Genomic DNA, 27236 nt, shown 5'->3' with positions numbered 1-27236 from the left:
AGATTTTAATTTGCGACGAAAAATTTTAGCTGATTTGAATCGAGCTGCGTTTCGATATGATTGCAGCAATGATTACAGCTTGCATCCTAGCGTTTGCATTGGGCAAATGGACGTTGTTTGCGAGTATTGTGGTGCATTAAAGTTTTCCGGAGAAACGCCTGGATTATGCTGCGTTAATGATAAAGTGAAGTTGCCAGTAATTCCAAGATCTGCGGCTGCCGACGAAATAAACGCTTGCCTCAAATCGTCAAATCTATGGCGCTATGTGAAGAAACTGCAGCTGATAACAAACATGAGAGTTACATTGCTTAATGATACATCTGCTGAAGATTTCTCGGAGCAATTGCTGACTATCGGTAATGGTCAAGTACCTGTCGATGAATCGAGCGGATTAATATCATTTCCAAATAATTTTTGTAATTTTGTCTCATCAAAAGACGAACTTATCAACAATGTATTTCCAAATATTATTTCTAACTACAAAAATAATGAATGGTTGAGTGAGCGAGCAATTTTAGCGGCTAAGAATAAAGATGTAGATGACCTGAACTACATAATTCAAAATAAGATCATTGGAACAATGCATTCATTCAAATCTATTGACTGCGTCACAAATGAAGATGAAGCCACCAACTATCCAATTGAATTTTTAAACTCTTTGGACGTGCCTGGCTTACCACCGCACAATTTACGCCTAAAGGTTGGCTCCGTAGTAATCATGCTTCGAAACATAAACCAACCAAAACTGTGCAACGGTACGCGTTTGGTGGTTAGTAAATTGATGAACAATGTAATTTACGCTACGATAATGATAGGAAAATTCAAAGGTGAGGAAGTTCTAATTCCGAGGATCCCGATGATCCCAACCGATATGCCGTTTGAATTTAAAAGACTTCAATTTCCGATACGTCTTGCATTTGCCATGACAATCAACAAATCACAAGCCCAATCCTTAAAAGTTTGTGGTTTAAATCTAGAACATTCATGTTTTTCCCATGGTCAATTATACGTGGCATGTTCACGGGTCGGAAGACCATCTGCGTTGTTTGTTTTTGCGCCTGATAATAAAAAAAAAAATGTCGTGTATCACAAGGTGCTTGAGTGAAGAGCAACCTATATACTAAAATACAGAAATAATAATGAATGATTAAGGAGGAGAAACAAAGAATATTGTATACCCACAAGTATTACAGAATTTAATTAATTTGAAAATTATTCTTTTTTGTTTGACTTATTTTTTATGCGTGCAACAACAATATGCCACAGCGAAACGTGGCAGGGTACTGCTAGTTTACTATAAATGTGCTGGGAAGTACTTATAAACAAAGGCGGTGAAAATAAATTATGTATACTTTATTTGGGTAATAAATATTGTATTGGTGAAAAACGTTTTGCACATTTTCCGTCTACCATGGAAGCCGATGGAAAATTGAGATTTCTGCACGGACTATAAATCATGTTTGTAGTAACAATATCAAACAGTAATTGACCAGTAGACAATGTACGATGTTGCTAAGATAACCAACCACTTTCAGCAGTTTCAGCGTTGTTCGCAATAGCATACCGCAGGTTAACAATTAATTCACTGTTAATTATGTCGCAAGCATCGTAATCGTCCACTCTCATATTTATACCCTTGCAGAGGGTATTATAATTTTGTCCAAAAGTGTGCAACGCAGTGAAGGAGACATCTCCGACTCTATAAAGTATATATATTCTTGATCAGAATCACCTCCTGAGTTGATATGAGCATGTCCGTCTGTCTGTTTCTACGGAAACTAGTCTCTCAGTTTTAAAGCTATCGTCTTGAAACTTTGCACACACCCTTCTTTCCTTTGCACGCAATATATAAGTCGGAACGGGATCGGCCGAGTATATCCTATAGCTGCCATATAACTGATTGATCGGAAATGGTATAACTTTAGTGTTTTTAAAGTACGAGAGTTCAAATTTGACATGGCAAAATAATACGACATGACAAATTTTATAAGGATCGGTCGACTATATCCTATAGCTGCTATATAACTGAACGATCGAAAATGACCCAACTTTCGTGTTTTTGAAGATAGAAAGCTGGAATTTAGTACAGATTCTATTTTTGGTCAGTTGATCCAACCTACCAAATTTCATAAGGATCGGCTAACTATATCCGATGTTTGCGATATATATCCGGTTTTAGCTGCAAGGGTATATAAACTTCGGCTCCGCCCGAAGTTAGCTTTCCTTTCTTGTTTAATAGTCCACTCGGTTCAGAAGTTATTCGCATTCAATTTTTATTTTCAGTTTTTATACTACTACGGTCAATAAAAACGGTCATTTGCAAAGTTAAATAAGAGGAAACTCTAAATTACTGACACATTTTTAACGACACAAAATTTCGTGGTTTTGTCTAAACAAACAATAGTATTGGGGTGTTATTTGTAAAAGCCATTTGACGCCAGCAGGTTTGCACTGACTTGTTTGGGAAAAAGCGTTATAACTTCAACAATTTTCATAATTTTGTAATAAAATTGGTCTCGTTTTATTCAGGATTAATGAGACCATATTGATATGTCTCAAAAATGATACCATTTTTTTTTAAGTTGTACCGAAAAAATGGCCTCAAAGTCCGAAATCAAGATTTTGAGGGTGTTGGAAATATTTTAAACACGGTTTTGTGCTATATTCGACCTAATAAACAATAGGTCTACTAGGTCTCTTCAAAAATTCCTCCTACTTTTTTTTGTCGCTCTGTGTTATATACAGAGTTATATTATAAATCGATCGATATGTAGAAACAGAACGACGGATATGCTAATATAAACTCCAGGGGTGATCCTGATCAAGAATATATATACTTTATAACGCTGAAGATGTCTCCTTGCGTTACACACTTTTGACCAAAACGATTTGAAACGGTTCTTGAAATGAATGTCTTCTAATTGAAAGTTTTTAATGAATAATGTTTGTCATCAATGATTATACCGTAATCATAATACAATAAGTATAAGGTAGTCTCGTCGACAAATATAGTCCGTTAACAAAATGACAGATTGTGTCAGACTAACAAATGTGCTGTTAACCCTGTAACGGTGACTTAGGTTTTATTTTGCCTCCTACAACAAATACTTATATATATTTATTATATATATGTTTCTATAACTAAATCAAAAGTCGATATTATTGTAGCAACAGAAATTTTATATTTAATAATTTCAGATTTTACACACAGTATTAAAAAATATATACTTAAAAATGTTTATGTCAAATAACTTAACGCTATGCAATACTGAACGTTAACGGATAGAAATCGAACGAAATTTACGCGACCAGTCTACCTTTTAGTTATTCTATCATGTTTGTAAAACTGCTATGCTATGAAACTGATTATTTTGTACACAGTTTTCAAGAGCGATTCTAAAATCTATTTGGTGTTTTCGGTTCACGCATAAACAATATGGTCATGTAGTTTAAAACAAAATAACACAGATACTTGTTATAGTAAAACGCAGTTTAATTAAATGTCTATATTTATTATGCTGGTTCAGGCAAGTATCATATCCGTTAAGGAAGACAATTCTTTGGAAGTCCGTCGTCAATCAATAATTAATTGTAATGAAGAAACCTCAGTTGAAGACTTAAAGGTAGAACTAAGAAGATCATCATTAGGGGTAAGTTCTTTTTAATATTTTAAACATTGTTTTGGAATTATCATATGTGTTTGTGTGCAACCGTAAGGTTCAGGAATCTAAAACAGGGTCCCCCAGATCATCTATTATTGAAACACATAATTCGGAGGTGAGTGTGTAGAATTTTAATATGATATATTTATATGTCATATGTAAATTATATGGTAAATAATTAGGTAAAGTGCTAGATAATATTCTTAATCCCTAACATATTATACCCTCGAGCATACCCCTTTAAGTTAAATATTTCCACTGTAGCAGGTTGATACTAAAAAACTTGATGCTAACAAAAATCCCCAAGAATTAAAGGAAGAGATACCCAAGTTAAAGACTTCAGCAACACGAAGAAAATCAAAGGTAAGCAATTGTAAGGTAATATAGTTAGTTAAAAAAAGTCAAATCCTTTTGTTTAAGTGGCTCTCATACAGGCAGGCTATAGTTTTTTTGATACGAGTTTTGTCAACACCAATTTACCGATAACTTAATCGAGTTTTACAACTTTTTTTTTGACTCTCCTATAAGAGCTGTGTCATTTATAGCCCTGACCGAATCAAATAAGTAGAACGTGGTCATCGACTTAAATAATATTAAGAGGAATTATGAATGTGAGAACGGCACGTTACTTTAACGTTAAACGTCAAAATTTGTCAAAATAAGTAATTTACTTGTAAACGTGTACGCCGGTCGTTTCTTGTAAATACAGATATTTCAAAATAAAAAGTTAGAACGCCTGATAGATATAATATTTAGTCCTTTCTGGAAAAACTTACAAAAATAAAAATGTTCAACTAAACGTTGTCTAAAAAAATTAACGAATAAATGGCATTGGCAATAAGGTTCGGCTCTTTCTAAATATTGACTTCGTTTCATGTTGTTTATTGGGCTTATAAAAAATATTTTGTTTATCGCATTGGCCATATAGCCAAACTGCTTTTTGTTTGAGGAGGCTTCTTTACGTGTATTTACATACATATACGGTACTGAAGTGAAGGTCGTAGCTAGCGGCTGTGAACGGTAATCTACAAGTCACGTTTCATATCAACATTTTTTAGTTCAATAATAATCATAAATGCTAAATCATAAAGGCCGACAGCCAAATTGCCCATGTTTAATTTCCCTTCTCCATGTCCTTTGTGCCGTGATCAACCAAAATCCAGAACAAACATAAGTTCCAAACATATGAATTTATTTTTGTGCTTCTATGAATTATACCCGCAACTTTTGTATGGAAGATTTTTTGTTTCTTATTGAAATCAGTTATACCACTAACCGTACAACATATGTGTTGTATGGTTAGTGATAATACCGTGCATGAATTTTAGATTTAAGTTAAGGCTGGGGAAAATTTTATTGTTTTTTTTATATTAAGATTCTTGAATTCAATGGTAATTTTTAATCTCTTTTAAATTTTTAAATCTGAAAAACCTGCCAAGCTTTATTTAACCAAGCTTTCAAAAGGAAGTGTTTCAAACAAAAAAACAGTTTAGATTGACAAACATTAAAAAAAAAAAATAAAAATATAGTTTTCCCTATAAATGGTACCTCCTAGACGTCATTTAATAATTTTACTTGGAGCATATCATTAAAAAAATTAAATGGACCCAAAAAATGGCTAGTGAACGAAATTACACGTACTTTGTAATTCAATATATGTATGTTAGTATTTTATCAATTTATTCTCATATATACATAGCTGAACCACGGAAACGGATGTGGGTGATAAAATTATGTTTCTTCTAACTTTTGTTCAGTGGAGCCCAAAGGTTATGGAGCAAATTAAACAGGCCGACAAAAAAAATCGCTAGGCATAATTGAACATAACTTTGAAATTCTCATTTAGAATTCATTAACTTTAAAAATTAATTATTTACATCATTGATTTATTGAATAATTAAATAAAATAATACGTTTTAGTCCAAGAAATATTTCTGTTGTAACCTTTTTTTTATTTAACTAACCATCCTTTTTTTTTTTTAATTTTTGAATTTATATGGTAACTGATAGATGCCATTCTTTAATTTTATTTGGTACATATAAATTTAAAAAGTTATACAATTTATAAAATTATAAAATTTTGTAAATATTTAAGTTACTCCAAATTGAGTAATAAAGCGTTTGATTTTGATTTTTTTCGGTCTGTGTTATTTATAAAATAACAAACATAGGTAAATGTTATTAATTATGCCAAAATAAATAACTACATATGTTACTTCTAAAAATCCAAATCCGTAGACAATTTCCAGATACTTATTTTTTCATCATACGACCTTAATCTACAATTAGTATTATATTGAGGGATTATATGTTCATTATATTTTTTCTATTTTCTTTAATACGAATGCCATACTGATGCCCATTAGCCCACTGAAGAACCAAAACCTTTAGAGGATCTGCCGCAGCTTCGTAAAGCATCAACCGCTCAACTGAAAGAGGAACCAAAGCCAGAAGCGTTAAAAACAAGGAACAAACCTAAGGCTAAGACCAAACCTAAATATGAAGAGCTCCCTGAGATTCCTGATTATGAACGTCCAGTGCTTGAAACATATGAAAAATCTGAATTTAAGCCATCAGATTTTGGTCGTGATTCGGAGATTCCAAGCAAGATGGAAAAACCCATTTTAGATAGTAACAAGAAGGAACCTCAACAAGAAGCTCTGAAGAATGTCATTTTCAAAGTATGTTAGAGATAAACTTTTGTGTTAATCTCAACATGATACAATAACAATTATGAAGTTTCGTCGATGAATTTAGTTTCTTAAAAAAATTAAAGATTGTGAGTGAAACCGTTTTCACATAAGTATGTTGTTAATCCATAAACGGTGACTAGGGATTAATTTGAACTACTGTAATGAAAGCGTTTTTTTTTCTCTACATTTGTTCCCCATATGCTTTTTTAATGTAATTTTAGTTATTTTGAACTCGAAATTATTCGCTATTTTTGTTGTTTTACAGCAGTGGTCGGCACCCCAATAAATTGATATGATTTAAACGCATTAGTATTAGTAACGAAAAGCAGAAAGTAGGCTGTGAGCATGACGTTTCACACATTTATACTGTGTGTGTGGCAGAGCTCGGGCAAGGAAATTTCCTATGCCCTCGGGATAGGGCCGTGCCGACCACTGTTTTACAGAAATTGTTGAATATAAAAAAATTATATTCTAACGTTTTTATAACTTATCTTTGTTTATTGAATGAACTAAATTTAAATAACATTAACTTGTTTCCAAAAAAGTAGCTTTTGATTATACCCTTTATTATATGGAACTTGCAATGTGTGCAATGCAGTGAAAGAGGCATCCCCGACCCTATAAAGTATAAAGTACTTCTTTCTGTCTGTCCCTTCTTTCCTTTTCATGCATTATTTATATATGAGTGCGTGGATCTCAGACATTATAAGAGTTAGAGATATACGATTTGCATGAAGACTCCTTTGATGAAAACGGAGTGAAACCTATTCCTCCTCTACTAGAACAAAATTTGAAAAAGTTTTTATGTAATACTATTAAAATAGCTTCTTAATTTGTAAAAGAAAACCAAAATGTTGCGAAATTGGTGGATATTTAGTGGAGTTGTAGACATTTATATTTCGATTCCCATTCTGTCCTGTTGAATTTTGAAAGCGCGGATCTCGGGTACTATTCGAGATAGGACTATGCAATTTGGAACTTTGACTTCTATGGTAACCACGCAGATGAAGTTTGTGTCAAAAGTTTACCCCGCCACGCAGTTTGTATACTGACTTGCGCAAAACTAGATTTTAACGGACAAAAAATCTAACCAAAATTTCAACGATGAGACTGAGTAATAGTTATTGAATCATGATTCTTGATACTCGAAACTGGTTTTACTAACCAGTAAGTGTTGAGCACCGGATAAACGTAAAGTTAAGAATCTCGAAAACATATTGTTTTTATACCCTTGCACGAAAATTCGCTTCAGAAATAACTTATCTTTGTTTATTGAACGAACTAAATTGGAATAACATTAATTTGTTTCCAAAGAAGTAGCTTTTGATTCCCTTTATTATATGGAACTTGCAATGTGTGCAATGCACTGAAAGAGGCATCTCCGACCCTATAAAGTATATAGTACTTCTTTCTGTCTATCCGTTCTTTCCTTTTCAATCAGTCGGGAATATATCCTATAGCTTCCATATAACTGATTGGTACCCATAACTGTGTTGTTTTTAGAGTTAGGGAGGTTTTCTAGGATTCGATTAGAGTAGAGTTAGTTAGGATTTTCTATGAATTCTATTTTTGGTTAATCAATCCGAAATTTCTTAAGAATCGACAGAACGATCAGTACTTTGTTATTTTTTAAGATAGAAGCTTGGGAATTTCAGTAAATTTTATACCTTATTTGGTTTCATCATCATAAGGATCGGCAAACTATATCCGAAACATGCGATATTTTACCGATCTTAACAGCAAGGGTATATCAACATCGGCCCAAAGTTAGCTTTCCTTAATTTTTTATCCTCGTCTTCTCTGAAATCCCGTTGTAAGGAATGGAAATTCTGATCGAATCCAGTTGTTAAGGAGTTAGCTTTCCCTTCTTATTATGTGTTCCCTTAAATCTTTGTTTATGTGTATAGAACGCTGCAGTTATTGAAAAAACTCCTGAAGAACAAAAGGCGCTGAAAATCGGAAAAGGTAAACTTACAAATGAAGATGACACTCAGGATGGAGTTAGCCTTAAACCGGTCATTATTGAACCAAAGGTAACTTTTTTATATTTCTTCTGTTAATATTTTCTTTATGTTACAAACCGTTCATTTTAATTTAATTTTTTTTTTTTAATTTACATTATATTTAATCTTTTTTAATGAAACTTTATGAAAGAGCAACACCAATCAAACAATCAAAATATTTTTAAACTTCTGGTTTTTTTTTATTGTTGATAGTCATGTATATTTAATATCCTGGGTAGGGAATAATTACAAAATAAATAAGTTGATGTGTTACGCGAATAGCAAACTAGGTGGGCTTTAGTTCTCTTTCAACTATATGCAGCTAGTGACTATTCTATTTACATCGGAAAACGTGAGGTAGTCTTTAACGAGTATATTCAGTCTTAACGAGTAGTCTTAATGAGGATTATTTTTTTTTTAATATGTAATAATACCCGGTACGCGTAGAGTACAAGGGTATATTGTCGTCGTGTGACCATAGCCATTTCCGTTCGTCCATCCCTCCGTCTGTCTGTATGAACACGTGGATCTCAGAAACTATAAGAGATAGAGCTACAGATTCCTATAGAGCATAGAGACTCCTATAATGCCTCCAGTTCAAATTTCCAGTTCAACAAATCGAATAGTGATAAAAAATCTAATGTAATGTAATGTCAATGTAAACAACAGTTTTATAGAATTTAAAGGATAGATAAAAACAGCATACATACTATATATGAACAAACCAATACAAAAAGTATTTACACAAGCTTAATTTTTGTGCATGGTACATAAACAGCGATTGTGTAGCAAGTGGAGGAGGTGAAATGCAACAAATTTTTCATTTCAAAGATGTTTAAAGATCTAGCAGTTATAGTCATGGCCCACTTTAAGGCCAAAGGAGAGGTCTTTGATTCCTTTCGGCTTCATGCTGGAACATTAGATTATTAAATTATGCTTCAACAACACATATATTGCAACGCCATTGAATCCATCAATATTAATTTTTCTGAAGTATTCACTACTTAAGAAAAAGTGTAAATCTACTTCACCACTCCCATTTGTCCTGTCGTCTTGGCTTTTGAACGAGTCGACCGATCTCCAAAATTATCTATTCGTCACGTCCCGACATCTGTCACCGTTAGAAATTTGTATGATTAGCCAAATCGCGTCTTATATTCCGCCTTAGCTCCGTGGCCGGAGAGTTAATCAAAGTATGGAACGAGGAACCACGGTATCTTTGCATGTATCTATAACTGTATTGGGGTTTCTTTACTTTGAAAAACTAACCACGACTTACAGATACTCCTGTACACTAACAGGAGTTATAGACGTGGGTCAATGCGGGTCTTCTGTGCTTCATGTTTTGCCTCATTCCAAACGTGAAGTTGGCTGCGATTTAATTCATTTCAATTTGGATTTCAAATTTCATTGCTGCATCACTTTTCAAATTTTTCTCACAGGTGACAAAATTTTCGAACCGGTTATTACCGGCGCATTTAAATCAGCACCCCAATATATCCAAGTAACCATTGCAATATCAATGATTTTAGATTATACATATTAAAGTTATTGCTTAACAATAATTATTCTTAAAACCAATCTAAAATAACAGATATTCATTTTTAATAAATCTTTTACTCTGACACTTTCTAGAATGACTCTAAGGATGGAAATGCCCAACAACTTAAGGTAAGTTAACCAGAATTTTTCCAAACTTTTAAAATGTAAATTACCATTAGGCCAGTAGCTTACCTTTTTACTTCTATCTAAAAGTTTTACTGGTAAATGACAATAATTTACTTAAAAAATTATTAAATTTTTAATAAACTTGTTCGTGTAAATGCACCTAGCAAGCTGAAAAATCATCTGTGTTAGATACTGTAAAGCAGCGGCGACGATCTTCTATAAGAAATTTGATGACTAAGGAACCAATTCAAAACGAATCATTCCTTGGGGTTGTTTTAAAACCTGTGATAAAGGATGCTAAAGAGCAAACGTTGCCCCAGCAAGCTAAACAGCTAACGAAGGTAAACGATTTGTGATTTTAAAGAGCAAAACTTTGTAACTTTCATTTTTATCACGGGTCTTTCCGAATTAAATAAAATGAAAATAAAGGTACATCTATTACCAACTCAGTATTCTTTTGTTTCATGTTCACGCTTTAGCGTCTCTTTCTAGCTCTCTCTTCGGATCTTTTTCCCTATCTCTGTATCTTTCTTTCTATCTGTTTCCCTCGCTCTCTATTGATATCTTTTTAATCATTAAACTTTTTAAATAGATAAACAAATTCCTAATAACTTACCTAATCTGTATAACCAAAGGCAAACATATTGGAGAAATTTTCTCCAACAAAGGCAATAAAGGCACATGTATCAGATCTAAAAAAACCCGAAGCCCTAGCAACCCTAGTCGACGATTATGAGGTCCCTGTTCTAGAAAAATATGAACCAGTTAAATTAGATAATCCCAAATCAAGAGAACCTACGCCAGCCATTAAAACACCGGAAAAAGAGTCTCCTATAGTAAAAATACCTGTAGAGCTTCCCAAGGTAAGCATAAGAAGTAGTCTGAGGTCCAAGTTCAGTTTTTGAATTGGCCAAAATAGGCTATTTCTGCAATAAACATGTTTATATTACAAGCAAGTTTATATTATACTATAAGTGCATATTTTAAGCTACTGTATTAGTAAAACCTCCTATTTCGAGATCGGAAGACCTTATCCATCATTTTTCATAGAACTGACATCGGAAATGCCACAACATTGTTATACGTTTGCAGAGGGTTTTTTCACACTGACAGTGTGATCCCTTTCAAATTTTTTTTTCTCAGTGGGAACATTTTGATTTTTAAGTTTGGGCTGTCAAATGAGAGCAAATGAGAGAGCTTTTAAAAAAAATTTGAGAGTGCTTACAGTGGTCCGACAGAGCTGCGGCAGAATTTCCTACCCTAAGCTCGCGTGCTATGGAAATTGAGAGTTTGCCTCCCACTAGTATAGATGAATATTCTTGATAAAGAAAATGTACATATATATCCGATATAAGTAGTGTCGTTTCAAAATTTTAACTCAATCCGATAAATATTTTCGGAGGTACACATTAATTTGTATGCTCAAGTCAGAATGGCTCAAAGGAAGCCGTATAACTTTGAACCACACATAGCTCGCAAATAACTGTTAACCGATTGCTGGGGTCTCAAAATAAGTTTTGTTGAGTCTTTGAGCAAAAAGTCTGAGAGCAACCGTTTTCTTTGTTCGTATACAAATTTTGTTCTCGCTCAAATGACGAGCAGTATTTTCTGTTCCCAATTGCTCTGTTCTTTCCAGGACCGTTTGACTTTGCGAGACGATTTAAAAAGTTTTTTTTGCATGTATGTGTGTATGTGTCAGTTAGTGAGTCTAGTGCAGTGGTCGGCACGGCCCTATCCCGCGGGCATAGGAAATTTCTCTGCCCGAGCTCTGACACACACACACAGTATAAATGTGTGAAATGTCATTTCACATGAAAATGTGAGTGTGAGAGTGATTGTAAAAACTTTTTTCGGTTGTTCTCATTAACTGAACATAAGGGAAAACAAGAAAGGAAAGCTAACTTCGGGCGGAGCCGAAGTTTATATACCCTTGCAGTTTAAACCGGATATATATCGCAAACATCGGATATAGTTGGCCGATCCTTATGGGAATATGAATATATAATCCAATTTATTACAATACAAAATCTAAAAAATGTCTCAAGCTTCTATCTTCAAAAATATCAAAGTTGGTATTTCTACCAAAAACCATTTCCGATCGTTCAGTTATATGGCAGCTATAAGATATAGTCGGCCGATCGTTATGAAATTTAGTAGGTCGGATTAACTGACCAAGAATATAATCTGTACCAAGTTCCAGCTTTCTATCTTAAAAAACACGAAAGTTGGGTCATTTCCGACCGTTCAGTTATATGACAGCTATAGGATATAGTCGGCCGATCCTTACAAAATTTGGCATGTCGTACCATTTTGCCAAAAATAGCGCTCGTGTAAAATTTGAACTCTCTAACTCTAAAAACACCAAAGTTATACCATTTCCGATCAATCAGTTATATGGCAGCTATAGGATATAGTCGTCCGATCCGGGCCGTTCCGACTTATATACTGCGTGCAAAGGAAAGAAGGGTGTGTGCAAAGTTTCAAGTCGATAGCTTTAAAACTGAGAGACTAGTTCGCGTAGAAACAGACAGACAGACGGACAGACGGACATGCTCATATCAACTCAGGAGGTGATTCTGATCAAGAATATATATACTTTATAGGGTCGGAGATGTCTCCTTCACTGCGTTGCACACTTTTGACCAAAATTATAATACCCTCTGCAAGGGTATAAAAAGGTTAACAGTTAATAGCAAGCTATGGTTTGAACGTGTTTTTCTCAAAAAAGCGTTTCTAGAGTCGTTACTGATCTCGAAAATAGATAAGCTAATCGGTCTAAAATTTGTACACAATCTTCTTGGGTTCCCCAGATAATAAACAAAAAAAATGATCTTTTAGTAAATATGTGAATAAGTGTAGTTAATTGACTTGAATCTTCACTGACTTTCATATTGCAAACAATTTTGAGTTGTTGAAAGCAATATACAACTATTTAAAAAAAAATAGTGGAACGTGGGACTTTTAAAAATTAAATTTCTTTTCTATTTTTTTTTTTTTTTAACTTTATTTCATAACAATAATAACAACTTGTACAATTTGATTACTTTTCTTGCCAAACGATTGATTAGATTATTGTTTTTTCCAGTTATATGGTATTGAAAATGACTATTTAATTTTAATTTTTGATGTGCTATTTAATTTGAAGGTTAGACTTTTCCCAATTCAATGCAATAAGATCACCTCGTTTTTTCATTTTTGTAAAAAAAAAGAGGTTAGTGGGACCGTAGTGCGGTGGTTAATCTATACATACAAATACAAATTCAGACAAATCAGACAATTTTTAGATGAGCTATGAACTTTTTTTTATGCTTTCCTACTGGATTTCTTTAGTTGTTATTTCCTAAGTCCAAAGGATGCAACAAAAATTTTGTTTTTAAGAATCTATACTTTTCAACTCTTTTAAAATTGAAAGCTTTGTTAAAATGTGGGTGGAAGAGATGAGTACCCGCTATAATGTAGACGGAAAACTCGACAATAGCCGTCCTTTCTTGTATCAAAATTATTATAAGAACCTTTTGATAATTCTCATAAGGATCGGCCAATTATATCCGATAAATTTAAACTTAAAACTTTAACAATAATAAAATATGACCCTTGAAGATGCAAGGTATAAAAAAAACCATACCTTTGGTTTTATTTAACCATCAATGACCGGGAACACTACTACCGTGCACAGTGATAAACTATTATATTCGCAATGGCATTCAAATATTTTGGCGATGCGAAATCGTTTGCGTATATTAAAAATTATATTATTATAACAATATATGTATATATACAGATATATATACGTAAGATCAATTTAAATATTTTTACCAAATTTATATTTATATTATGTCTGCTTTGTCGCTCTAGATAAACGGTTTGCTTATATTTGTGCAGTTCGGACGCTTTTCGTTATGAAAATATATCATGCTTGGCAATTTTTGATTTCTTGTTTTTTGAATAGTTGGTAGGTAACATTTTTTTTTATCTTTTTTTAAATGTCACAAATAAAATTTCGGTAGGTACTGCAATTCAATTTTATCATAGGTTTTTGAAACATTTTTTTTGTAAATAGCAGTTTGTAATATTATTATTAAAATTTACAATATTTAAATTTAGAATTTAGAATAAATTTAGAATTTTAAAATTGTGGTCAGAAATATTTTAAAATAGTTACAAAGGGGTTATAAATAAGTTACTTCCTTTTCCATTATTATGTTTTGGAGTAACTAGAAATTGAGTTTTATAGTAGCAATAAAAACTATTAAAAACAAGAAAGAAAAGCTAACTTCGGGCGGAGCCGAAGTTGATACACCCTTGCAGTTAAAACCGGATATATATCGCAAACATCGGATATAGTTGGCCGATCCTTATGATTACATCATAATAAAAACAATTAACTAAAATAAAAAATCTAAAAAAAGTCCCAAACTTCTATCTTTAAAAATACGAAAGGGTCATTTTCGATCGTTCAGTTATATGGCAGCTATAAGATATAGTCGGCCGATCCTTATGAAATTTGGCATGTCCTAATGTTTTGCCAAAAATAGCTTTCGTGTAAAATTTAAACTCTCTAACTTTAAAAACACCAAAGTTATACCATTTCCGATCAATAAGTTATATGGTAGCTATAGGATATAGTCGGCCAATCCGGGCCGTTCCGACATTCAAAGGAAAGAAGAGTGTGTGCAAAGTTTCAAGACGATAGCTTCAAAACTGAGAGACTAGTTCGCGTAGAAACGGACAGACAGACGGACAGACGGACATGCTCATATCAACTCAGGAGGTGATCCTGATCAAGAATATATATACTTTATAGGGTCGGAGATGTCTCCTTCACTGCGTTGCACACTTTTGGACAAAATTATAATACCCTCTGCAAGGGTATAAATATTAGTTAGCTTAGAATTTAAATTGAACTAAAATACATTTTTAAGTTGATTTCAGCGATTTTTTTAACTACTTTTATTCACATTTTTTATTATTAATAGGAGGAGAAAACGAAAATGGCTAAAATGCAGCCACCTGCAGCAGGAGATCCTCCGAAGATTGAAGTAATTCGGGAGAAACGACCATCATTGGCACCAGAACCTCCGAGTCGACGAGGATCGTTGATACCTCCAGCCGATATGGGTCGTCGACCCTCTCTAATAATCAATGACGAGGTAAACTTTAAACATTTAATTTCCATGAAATGTATATACATATATAAGTGGGGTATCTTTGAAAAGAATTATAGTATAAAAGTATGGTATCATATTTCTTACCAAAAACCTATTATATTTTATTAGTAAATTTGAACAAGCTTACACATAAATAAATTTTTATTTTTCTAAGCCGTAAATAACAGCTTTTATTTGATGCTTACGTAACTTAAATAGTACACTTTACATGTTTATTTTGTACCTTAATACGCTTTTAAACAAATAGAATAAAACAACAATACATATATATATTTTTAAATTTGCTAAAAATGGTTAATTCTTAAATAATTAAATTCATGTTTTTATTTTTTGTGTCATTAGTTTCTGTTTAAGGATAGAGTTATGTAGTGTTAATTATATTCATATGTGTAATAAAAATACTGATTTATTGTTTAACTGTTCGAGTTTCCAATTATCTAAAACGTATTGAAATTACTTGAATGTCGCTAATTTATATGTGTATTTCCTATGCCCCTTTTATGTACCTTCTATATATGAAATATTTCCCATGAACTAAACAACAATACACCCGTCAAATAATCGAAACAAATCCATATAATCACAAAAAAAAACTATTTTTATAAAACGAAAAAAAAATCCAACGCATAACCTTTGCATTCAACAACAACACTATACATCCACATTGAAAATCCCCATCAATCAACAACAAAAATAGAAGAAACTCCGTCCGGGCGAAGTAATGGACACACGGGTAAGACACCTAGTTATTATCTTATACTCATTACTAGTCTGCACTAAGATAACGTATCTTAAAGATTTACACTTTTATTTTCTAATACTATTAAATTAAAAAAAGAAGCAAAATAAATAAATGAGAAGCATAATCACATGAACATATATTATAATAATAAGCCATTTTAAACCTGATCATTGTTAAGTTCCTGGCCTTGTACCAAAATTTAATGGACTAAAAGTCTATTTTTGAAATTTTAATATTGCTATTGCTATTAATAAGAACCCTCATAAAAACCCTAAAAAATAAAAATCAAGGTTCAATAATATATAAGATATGCCATTATCAGAATTAATATTATTATTTATAGAGTACAGTAAACTTAAAATTAGAAATAGTGATCGTATGGGAGAGATAATAATCGTTTATTTTTCGATGACCCACTGTGCACTTCATATGGACCCACACATGTTTAGAATTCAAAATGTGTATACGATATGTTTGTAGTTTTTTATATTTATACACAAATTATTTTTACTCTAGGGATCTTTGCTCAGATTCATAATTGCCAGCGCGGCGGCAACACAGCTTTCATATTTTGCCAGAAATAAGTTCAACATCTGTTTAATTTGTTTAAAATTATTATAATAGGTAAAAAATTGAAACAAATTACAGTAGTAAATAATATTTATAAAGTAAAAAATTCATTTTTATTAAAAATTGTGGTATATAAATATAAATATTTATATATATTAAACTTTTAATTATTATTTAAATTGGAAAATAATTACAAGTGTTCTGAATGCAATAATAATATTACAGTTATTGAGGCCAGGAGAGGTCGGTGAAGGACAGGTGAGAAATGACCCTTTGTTTCAAAAATGATTTTGTAGTTTCCTTTTTAATTTAAAAAAACTTAAATCTTATTGATTAATAGACAGAATAACATACAATATTTATTATAACGGAAACTGATTTCCCCATTTTATTTATAAATCAGTACATACTCAAAAAACTGAAATTGATGATAATTTATTAAATTACATATTGGAATCCTGCATGAATTTGTTCCATTTAATTTTCCATGGATTAGTCTAATGATTTAATTTTATTTGAAGTTTTAAGTATATTCGAAGCAACTTACCGTATAAAAAATATGAAAGTTATGTGAGTTCAGAAAATCAAATAGTTATTGATGAAACCGCTTATTTCAATAAGAATATAACCAAATACATATAACCAATTTTTAACCAAATTTTTCCAAAACACTGCTTTGTCAAACAATTTTTAGATATACATATATATTTTTCTACATACTATATTTTATACTCATAAGTATGTGTGTATAAGAATGGTCAACCAGCATCGAAAAATTAAACATATATCGTCGAATTTGTCTGTATATTCTTATAGAGGAATTTCCAAACTGGCATTCTACAATAGTTTCATAACCTATACCAGTTTTTTCGTATTGTATTTTATTCATATATACCATTTTTTCATTAACAGGGACCATAATCCTTATGAGTTTTATTTAAAAAGTCACATAATAACCATTATTTGCTAAGCTAAAAATTAAATATCAGAATTGATCATTATTTCCTAATCGAAAAAAAAATCACAAAATGGTCATTATTCTCTGACCAAAAAAAAATAAAAATCATGAATAATCATTATTTTTGATTTTTATTTTTTTTTTTTTAATTTATGATTTTGCACTGTGTATTAGATTTTCTTGATATTTGACTGGATTAGAGTTCGCTCATTCGCTCCTTAAACCACATGTACGGGTCCATTTAGTACCATGATTTGTTTAATAACAGCAGTCCGTACCATTAAGAATTGGAAAAAGCTGTATATAATTTTATATGTATATATATAAAAACTGTATATGTATGTGGTCTAAGTAGATATTCAGTCAAATGCCCATAAAATTTAACAAATATTCCGCAATAATAATAGTAATATTTTTATACCCTTGCAGAGGGTATTATAATTTTGGTCAAAAGTGTGCAACGCAGTGAAGGAGACATCTCCGACCCTATAAAGTATATATATTCTTGATCAGGATCATCTCCTGAGTTTATATGAGCATGTCCGTCTGTCCGTCTGTCCGTCTGTCTGTCTGTTTCTACGCAAACTAGTCTCTCAGTTTTAAAGCTATCGTCTTGAAACTTTGCACACACCCTTCTTTCCTTTGCACGCAGTATATATGTAAGTCGGAACGGCCGGGATCGGCCGACTATATTTTATAGCTGCCATATAACTGATTGATCAGAAATGACCCAACTTTCGTGTTTTTGAAGATAGAAAGCTGGAACTTAGTACTTATTATATTTTTGGTCAGATAATCCGACCTACTCAATTTCATAAGGATCGGCCAACTATATCCTATAGCTGCCATATGGTATAACTGAACGATCGGAACGATCGTCGAACGATCGATGATCCTGATCAAGAATATATATACTTTATAGGGTCGGAGATGTCTCCTTCACTGCGTTGCACACTTTTGGACAAAATTATAATACCCTCTGCAAGGGTATAATAATGATTATTTATGATTTTTATTTTTTCGCTCGGAGAATAATAACACTGTGATTTGGAACTTTAAAAGAGCCATAGTAGGAATTGTTTATAAGATCGAATATAACACAAAACCGTGTTTGAAAAATTTGTAACACCCTCAAAACCTTGATTTATTTACAAAAAACCGTTTTTCGGGACTAAACAATAATAATAACAATAATAAACAATAACAAGAAAGGAAAGCTAACTTCGGGCGGAGCCGAAGTTTATATACCCTTGCAGCTAAAACCGGATATATATCGCAAACATCGGATATAGTTGGCCGATCCTTATGAAATTTGGTAGGATGGATCAAAATTTAATCTGTACCAAGTTCCAGCTTTCTATCTTCAAAAACACGAAAGTTGGGTCATTTCCGATCGTTCAGTTATATGGCAGCTATAAGATATAGTCGGCCGATCCTTATGAAATTTGGTACGTTGGATCAACTGACCAAAAATAGAATCTGTATTAAATTTCAGCTTTCTATCTTCAAAAAAACGAAAGTTGGGTCATTTCCGATCGTTCAGTTATATGGCAGCTATAAGATATAGTCGGCCGATCCTTATGAAATTTGGCATGTCGTAATGTTTTGCCAAAAATAGCACTCATGTCAAATTTGAACTCTCTAACTCTAAAAACACCAAAGTTATACCATTTCCGATCAATCAGTTATATGGCAGCTATAGGATATAGTCGTCCGATCCCGGTCGTTCCGACTTATATACTGCGTGCAAAGGAAAGAAGGGTGTGTGCAAAGTTTCAAGACCATAGCTTTAAAACTGAGAGACTAGTTCGCGTAGAAACAGACAGACAGACAGACGGACAGACGGACATGCTCATATCAACTCAGGAGGTGATCCTGATCAAGAATATATATACTTTATAGGGTCGGAGATGTCTCCTTCACTGCGTTGCACACTTTTGGACAAAATTATAATACCCTCTGCAAGGGTATAATAAACAACTTTAAAAGTTACTCAAATTTTTTTTGTCGCACTGTGTAATTTTTTTGCGGTTTTATTACCGCATTATTTTTTTTTTAACTTTCATAAGAATATTAAAGAGCATTTAAGGTAGCGAGTCCTTGTCTGAGACAACACTTGGTAATAAAGGTTTCTCAAACATGGCGGCATATAGGCGATTTCGCATGTGTCGCAAGTGTGTAGTCGACGAAAGGATATGTGTCAACCTGATTTGATTTGATCGAGGATTTGAGCCTGCACTGATAAGGCCCAATCAGGGGTTTCAGTTTTTCACACAATACGCTCGTTAGGACCTTGTTTGCAACTCGTTTTCTTTGAGAAATCATGGTGCAGTTTCAACCTTTGGGTATGTTCTCCGTGAGCCTTTATCTTGTTGATTAGTTGGCGCATACTTTAGTTGTTAGCAGCTTACCGACATCCAGCCTTGTCGAAATCCAGTACTACGTGCCACCAACTTCGTGGGCATTCTCTGTCCATTTCTTGAGGAGGTCGCACCAAAGATTCTTTCCAGACCTATCTTAGAGTTAAAGACCCCGAAAGAAATGTTAACGTCATGGGAAGCAAAGCGGCCATGGGGCGTGTGCGCATATCTGGCAGATTCTGGCCAGTAAATCGAATCGTTTTCAATCTATGCGTTCCCTTTATCACCCCTTTATATTTTTAATTTTTAAAATTTAAATTCTTTTGTTTTGCAAATTTTTTAAAAGGAACAAATTTTAAAATATGCGACAAATTGTTTAGTTTACATTTAATTAACATACACTTTCCCAAAAAATCTTATTCCGTTCGCAGAAAATTACAGTTTTTTATTGTGCCCTAAGATTTTTTTTCCTTTAAATTTCTCGCCACAATTTTTAGAATTTCGTTAAAGTCAAACAAAGTTCTTGTGTACAGTCAGCGATGCATTTTTTTTACAAATTATTTCAAAACAATTTTTTTCCAAGTCTTTTCTGTAAGACATTGTTTTTAATTTTTTTTTTATTTAAAATTAAATTTTATTTAAATTGTTTAAAATTTGTTTTAAATTTACTTATTATTATATTAAACCCCGTTTCTACGCCCCCCGAAAAACCGTTTTTTTTGGTTATTTGAGGGTGTTAGAAATATTTCAAACACGCTTTTGTACTATATTTGACCTAATAAAAAATTATGTCTCTTCCAAAGTTCCAAATCACTGTCGCACTGTGTAATTTGACACTGCTTTTTTCTTTGCCTTATAAATATAAAAACTAACCAAAAGAAGAGACTTAAATTGAGTCTTAAAACAGACAAGAACGGTTTTATACCCGGTACTCTTAGACTACAGGGGTATATTTTATTCTTGCGAAGACTTGGAGTCTCCTAAAATACCCATGCTGTTCAAGTTTGTTTCGAACTCTTCCCAAGCCCCCTCCCGCCAACAAATTGCGAATTTTTGTCGCGTCAGTACAAAAAGGTTTTTCGACAAATAATGCCAAACTATTTCTATAGTTAATAAGTTAACTTAACTATACATATATCTGAAAAAAAACGTCATTCAAATCGGCCGATGTTTAGAGGAAATATAACCATATACATATACATATATAATTTCCCATACTAAAGGGCTAAAATTTTGAACGCATGGATATCTACGACTATAAAAGATATCCGATTACTATCCGATTTGGAACTTGGACTCGTATGGTATCCGTGCTGATAAAGGTAGTGTCACAATTTGGCCAAGCCTACTCCCGCCCTCAAAACAGAAATGTGGTGTTAACGCCAGTTAATTTTTGGAAATTTTGGAAAATGTTTCGATATCAAACTGTTCTTATGGCTAATCTTAGACTTTTATATAGTCTTTTATAGGCTAATCTTAGAGTTATAGACTTTTGTCTGCTTCCCTACTGCATCGGTAGTAAGTATGGCTGTAGGTTTGTTGTTGATGTTTTGGCACTGCGCAAAGGTAAGCAACAAAAATTTGTTGCTGAGAATCCATACCGTTAAAGTTAAAACTTTAAAGGTTAGTTAAATTGTGGGTGAAAGAGATGAGTACCGGGTATAACATAGCCGAACAAGTCGACTAAAGCCGTGCTTTCTTGTTTATATTTAGACAAACAAAAACAAAATTAAGCCACATCGGGCTAATTTTAGGGGGGTATAGACTTTTTATTCTGACTTGCTACTGGATTTCTTTAGTTTTAACTTTTAATGCACAATGGTAGCAACAAAATTACTTCATTAAAAAATTGTAACAATCTTTAAGAGAACAATCTTTAAAGTTGCACACTTTCGTAAATTTTGATTACAATTATAAGATCAAAAATAAACTAAGTATTGTCACAATTTTCAATTAATATGATATTATTCCTAACTTTTTATTTTTCCTTATTATATTAGCCAAATCTACACCGTCCAGGCGAAATGGGGGACAACAAACAGGTCTCGAAAATTTCGAGTTTATAGATACATTAATCTCAAAGTTGGTTTTCGCTTGCACTTTTTTAGTTATCAGTATGAATGGAAGTTATATAATATTATGTATTATATTAAAAGAAGTTCTCAAGTGTCATAAAAACTTATGGCAACTTATCTTACTGTTGTTTAAACTTTGTAAATACTTCTATCTACAATTATTTTTAAACCCGGTACGGATATACGGATATATTGTAGTCGTGTGAATATATGTAACATAGAGGAGGAATCATCTCCGACCCCATAAAGTATAAATATTCTTGATCAGATTCAACAGCCGACTCGATATAGCCATGTCCGTCTGTCCGTTTGAATGAGTGGATCTCAGAGACTATAAGAGTCAGAGCTATAGGTTTTGGCATGGAGCTACAATGTTACAATGCTCATGCAGTTTCAGTTTGTTTCATTTTGCCACGCCCCCTCGCGCCCCCGCAAATCGCGAATTTCTGTAGCGCCAGTAAAGGAAAGGTTTTTTGAAAAACTTTTGATGCCAAACTATTTCTATAGTTCATATATATTTGAAACACAATTTCATTTCACAAAGAAACAACGTAGATCAAGTTTGTGTAACAGAATTCTGGTTATACTAGTGCCAGTACGCTAATGTTTTTTGGAAAAAGTTTCGATGTCAAACTAATGAGTTAAGTTATGGGTGAAAGAGATGAGTACCGTGTTTAATATAGTCGGGAAACTCGACTAACAGCCGCCATTTCTTTTTTTAATTTAGAAATACGTAAAATAAAGATCATTTAATTGTGTGTTAATACACCAACTCATGTTGTGATATAAACATACTAAATATTAAAATATTTCCGAGTTTAAATGACATGTTAAAAAATTTGGTATTCGGGCATCCTGCTTTCTATTTTAAAAACTAAGTGATCTCTATTTTACTACAACACAACTGTAAAGTTATTTTCGTCATAAAAGAAAAAATAGAAGCAACATTTAAAAAAATTAATTAATTGTTAGGTAAAAGTTTTTCTAAACATTTTTGAAAACACATTTTTAAACACATTCTTAAAATTAAATTTTGTTAAAATTTGGATAAAAAAAAAAGGTTCACTTTGGTAGCTTGAATATGGAAGATTTAAGCAACTGTTAAAAAAATACTTTCTAGCAAAAAAAATCTAGAGCTAGTTACTTTTGCAGTTGAAAGCCAGACAAAACAATAATAAGATGACACAGAAAAAATAGGTAAACTACGTAGGTTCAATATGGAAGACTTAAGGGGTTATATACAGTTGTGATATATGAAAAAATCTATTTTTTTTTTTATTGCATATTCTTTAAGTATATTCTATTGGGAAAACTCTCACTAAAATTCATAACGATCGGAGCATTAGAACCGAAGCTGTAGCTATTTCTAGAGCACTATCTGCATATAAAACTTGAAAAAACTTTAAACTTTAAACGCGATTTTTGGGAATCTTTTTTTTGGGAAATTACCTTTGCGGTGGACACGATTACTAAAAAACTACTAATCCGATCAACACCAAATTTTGACCACTTATTTATTATGATATTAGCTAGTCCGTGAACGAGGGATTTTCAATTTTTTTGAAAACTCCTTTTTTAAAGCACAAAAAACGAAAATCTTATACGTTGAAAAAGTACATTTTTTGTTAAAAACGTCGCCATTTTTTTTAAAATCCCTAAACCCCTTAAGCAACTGATAAAAAAATACTTTCCAACGAAAAATCAAGATCGTTACTTTTTTAGTTGAAAGCCAGACAAAACAATAAAAAGATGACACAGAGAAAAAAATATTTTTTAAAGCGAAAAATTGTTTGCATACAATTTTTTTTAATACCCGCTTACTATAAGAAACTTGAAAGATTCTGATATTTATAGCATTTTTTACATAAAATTCAAAAACAAAGGAACAAAAGCAATGGTTTGCATTTATACATACAGCTGCGGTCAAAATAATTGTAGTTCCATTTGGGCTATCGAAAAACACAAGAAATATAGCCTCGTAAAAGACTTAGGAAAATGGTTTAAATGTTCTTTGAAACATAACTAAAAATACAGTGCGACAGTTTAAAGAGGAACTTTTAGAGAGTAGGAATTGTTTATTAGGTCGAATATAGCATAGCACCGTGTTTAAAATATTTGTAACACCATCAAAATCTTGATTTATTTAGAAAAAAACACTTCTCGTGACTTTTTTGCTCTTAAAAATTCCTAAACGCGAAATTTATAACCGATTTTAAAATTTCCGACGTTTTATAATAGTTAAATGTTGTAGAAAAAACACATATCAATATTGTCTCATTAATTGTGAATAAAACGAGACCAATTTCATTACAAAATTATGAAAACTGTTGAAGTTATAACACAAAACAAGCTTTTCCCAAAACAAGTCAGTGCAATCTTGCTAGCGTGAAAAAGAAAATTTTCAGAAAAATTTCATGAGGATCGTCCAACTATATTTATAGCTTTTATAGAACTGAACAATCGGAAATGACCCCACATTCGTTTTTTTGAAGATAGAAAATTGGAGCTTCGTAAATATTCTATTTTTAGTCAGTTGATCCGACCTTTCAAATTTCATAAGTATCGGCTAACTATATCCCATAGCTGCCGAACTATATCGTATCGGCCGACTATATCTTATAGCTGTCATATAACTGAACGATCGGAAATGGTATTTAGTAAAATACCAAAATAATACCAGTAAAATAGTAAATTGGTTTTTTGATTTTGAAAGCTTAGGAATTTTTTTTATATTTTTTATTGTAATAAATTGGTTTTATTATGATATTCACATAACGATAGACCAACTATATCGCTTACGCTTTCCCTTTTTGTATTGACATTTAAATCACATTTCGCCTCTCAGCAGGACTGTGTTTGGCACCTACTATATTGCCAGGTCGTACTATATTATTAAAATTTAAAAAAAAATAACGAAAGTAAGAATTAATTTAATTTATTTCAAACTTTTTTTTGGCACTACTATTATTTTGACAGCATCGACCAGGTGCTTCATAGCACATAGTGGCAAACAATAGAAAGGCATGGAATAGAACGATGCAACTCCATACTCTAGTAGTACAGGTATTAATAGTTAATAATATGAAAAATAATTCAATTTTCTAAAGCATATAGAAATTATAGTCGAAAAACTTTTTTCGCGACCAGCACTACTGTTATTTTAACCGCAACTGTATGTACACGTGTTTTAACGCGAGCTAGTCTATATAAGTCGTCTCTATGGAACGACAACGATCGGCTGACTATATCCTATAGCTGAAATATAACTGATTGATCGGAAATGCCATAACGTTGGTGTTTCTACAGTTAAAAATATGGGTTTTTGTGCTGCATCCGAAGTTAGCTTGAAGTTAGCCTGATTTAAAGCTACATAAATACACAATAAATTTGTATAAATCAATGTCGGCGATTTAAAAATCGTACGCTCGTTAAAAATAGGCCAGTCATAGCCAAATGTTATTTTTTAACTATTTAAGAAGTAAAGATACGTGATTATATTGCTAATCTTTTTGCACTAAGGCAGTGAGACTTTGGTTGAAGGTAGTTCCAAATATGTTACGTTCCAAAACTGAATCAAATACTTCGCTCATTAACTCTGACATCGGCATGGAATTCATCCAAATTACGTCTGATGAGGATTTTTGCAGCTGACTATGGCTCACTATTGCAGCACTATGGTCGCTGGAACCCGAGGAACACTTTTTATAATATGATACATATGTCCCATCTATGTATGTATGAACAGATGTACTGTTTAATCTTTGGTTCAAGTTTTGAAATATAGCATATTTTTATAAATAAAAAAAAAAAAAAAAAAAATTACATCATAAAATTTTGACAATCTGCTGATCGATACTGCTGATTTTCGAATGAATAGCTCAATAGACCACTGCACTGTGCAAAGGTTTGTTAAATAACCTTTGTAGAAAGAAAGTTTTTAGCGTAAGAAAGAACGTTTTTTATTATATATGTAGTCGGAAAACTCGACTATAGCCATCTTTTCTTGCTTAAGTAGATTTCATGTATTTTTAAATTGGTATTTTCATTTTTTGTAGTACACAATAATTTAACATATAATTTTCCAATGTAGATTATGTTTGCAGTTACTAATGATCCTTTGAAAATGTTAATTATGTGTCTACCTTATGTTACATTGTAATGGAGCAAATGCATTTTGAATTTTCCTTGTATGAATTTTATATAAAGGTACTCATTAACAATAAAAAAATGTTACTCGGTTTTGTAGAAACAAAGCAACTGTTTAAGTTTTGTAAATACTAAACATTTGTAATTTTGATCAGAAGGAAGAATGCTCCATTTTTAAAAAAGGAAAATGAAAGTTTTTACAGACTTTGATTGCATTCTGACTGAAAAAAAATATGAACTTTTAATCTGTATTTTATTAACCTCCCATTTGTATTTTATTTATGCTTTTTCGTCCCTATCATCCCTTGTTTATTATGTGTCTGGTCAATAGCGGAGACGACCCTCAATCGATGTGCGCCGTCCTAGCGTGCAAGACTTGGAAGATCTAATAAATAAACCATCTACACCATTACGCGATGTCGGTGATGGTGGACCTCCCTCAATTGTCGATGTTCAAGAGTCGTACTCTGTTGTAGAAGGTATGTACTTGTGTCCAAAACAAATTTTGTTGTATTCGTAAGCATTTTTTCATAAACTTACAAACATTTACAAATTTGAAGCATTTGACTAACAAAAGTGTCTTTGATAACACCTGCATGCTTGTGATTGTTTTCTAGACTCGACCGCTTATCTGACGGTTGGTGTTGAAGGCAGTCCAGCACCCACATTCAAGTTCTACAAAGGAGTTAGTGAAATTCTCGAGGGTGGTCGATATAAGTTCCTCACAGATGGACAAACAAACACAATTACATTGTGTATGCGTAAGTGCAAGCCCAATGACGAGGGAAAGTACAAGATTGTTGTGTCAAACATCCATGGCGAAGATTCAGCGGAAATGCAATTATATGTATCGGATTCAAGTGGCATGGATTTCCGAGCCATGCTCAAAAAACGTCGTTATCAAAAATGGGACAAAGATGAGCAGGACCCTAATTGGGGGGATCTTAAAGAAACTGAAAAACCTTTACCGGCCCTTAAAAAAGTTGAAAGGGTAAGAATCTGATAATAAAATTTGAGCAGATGTTAAAAACTTTAGATGTGGAATGCCATGTTGAAATCTTCTTATTAATATAACGTCTTTGTTGTATTCTACCATATTAAACTAAATCAATGCAGCGAAATTGTTTAATGAGCTTAAATTTCATTTCTACCTATTCTTGGGTTAGAAGTATTTCTGTCTAATTATCCAAA

The 27236-nt window shown here is 32.4% G+C and overlaps 1 protein-coding gene across 16 annotated transcripts in view; it reads left to right on the top strand.

Moving 5' to 3' along the window:
- The window catches only part of bt (projectin protein bent), a 101825-nt gene that overhangs the window by 28839 nt on the left and 45750 nt on the right, over positions 1 to 27236 (top strand). For 8 of the 16 annotated variants that reach the window (XM_043213359.2, XM_043213356.2, XM_043213349.2 and 5 more), the window contains 13 exons: positions 3528 to 3650; positions 3718 to 3777; positions 3927 to 4025; positions 6029 to 6343; positions 8263 to 8388; positions 9994 to 10029; positions 10191 to 10367; positions 10662 to 10889; positions 15003 to 15176; positions 15892 to 15927; positions 16732 to 16764; positions 26377 to 26524; positions 26663 to 27036. In XM_043213359.2, coding sequence (XP_043069294.1) covers positions 3528 to 3650; positions 3718 to 3777; positions 3927 to 4025; positions 6029 to 6343; positions 8263 to 8388; positions 9994 to 10029; positions 10191 to 10367; positions 10662 to 10889; positions 15003 to 15176; positions 15892 to 15927; positions 16732 to 16764; positions 26377 to 26524; positions 26663 to 27036 — 1929 coding nt within the window. Of the gene's footprint in view, positions 1 to 3527; positions 3651 to 3717; positions 3778 to 3926; positions 4026 to 4070; positions 4505 to 4534; positions 4683 to 6028; positions 6344 to 8262; positions 8389 to 9993; positions 10030 to 10190; positions 10368 to 10661; positions 10890 to 15002; positions 15177 to 15891; positions 15928 to 16731; positions 16765 to 26376; positions 26525 to 26662; positions 27037 to 27236 lie in introns of those variants that run through there. The other 8 variants (XM_043213364.2, XM_043213363.2, XM_043213350.2 and 5 more) reach the window with 5 other exon arrangements.

The sequence above is a fragment of the Drosophila bipectinata genome, chromosome 4 (genome assembly GCF_030179905.1).
Source record: "Drosophila bipectinata strain 14024-0381.07 chromosome 4, DbipHiC1v2, whole genome shotgun sequence".
NCBI classification, from domain to species: Eukaryota; Metazoa; Arthropoda; class Insecta; order Diptera; family Drosophilidae; genus Drosophila; species Drosophila bipectinata.
The sequence above is the reverse complement of the archived record's forward strand: the minus strand, read 5'-3'. Positions and strand labels throughout refer to the sequence as shown.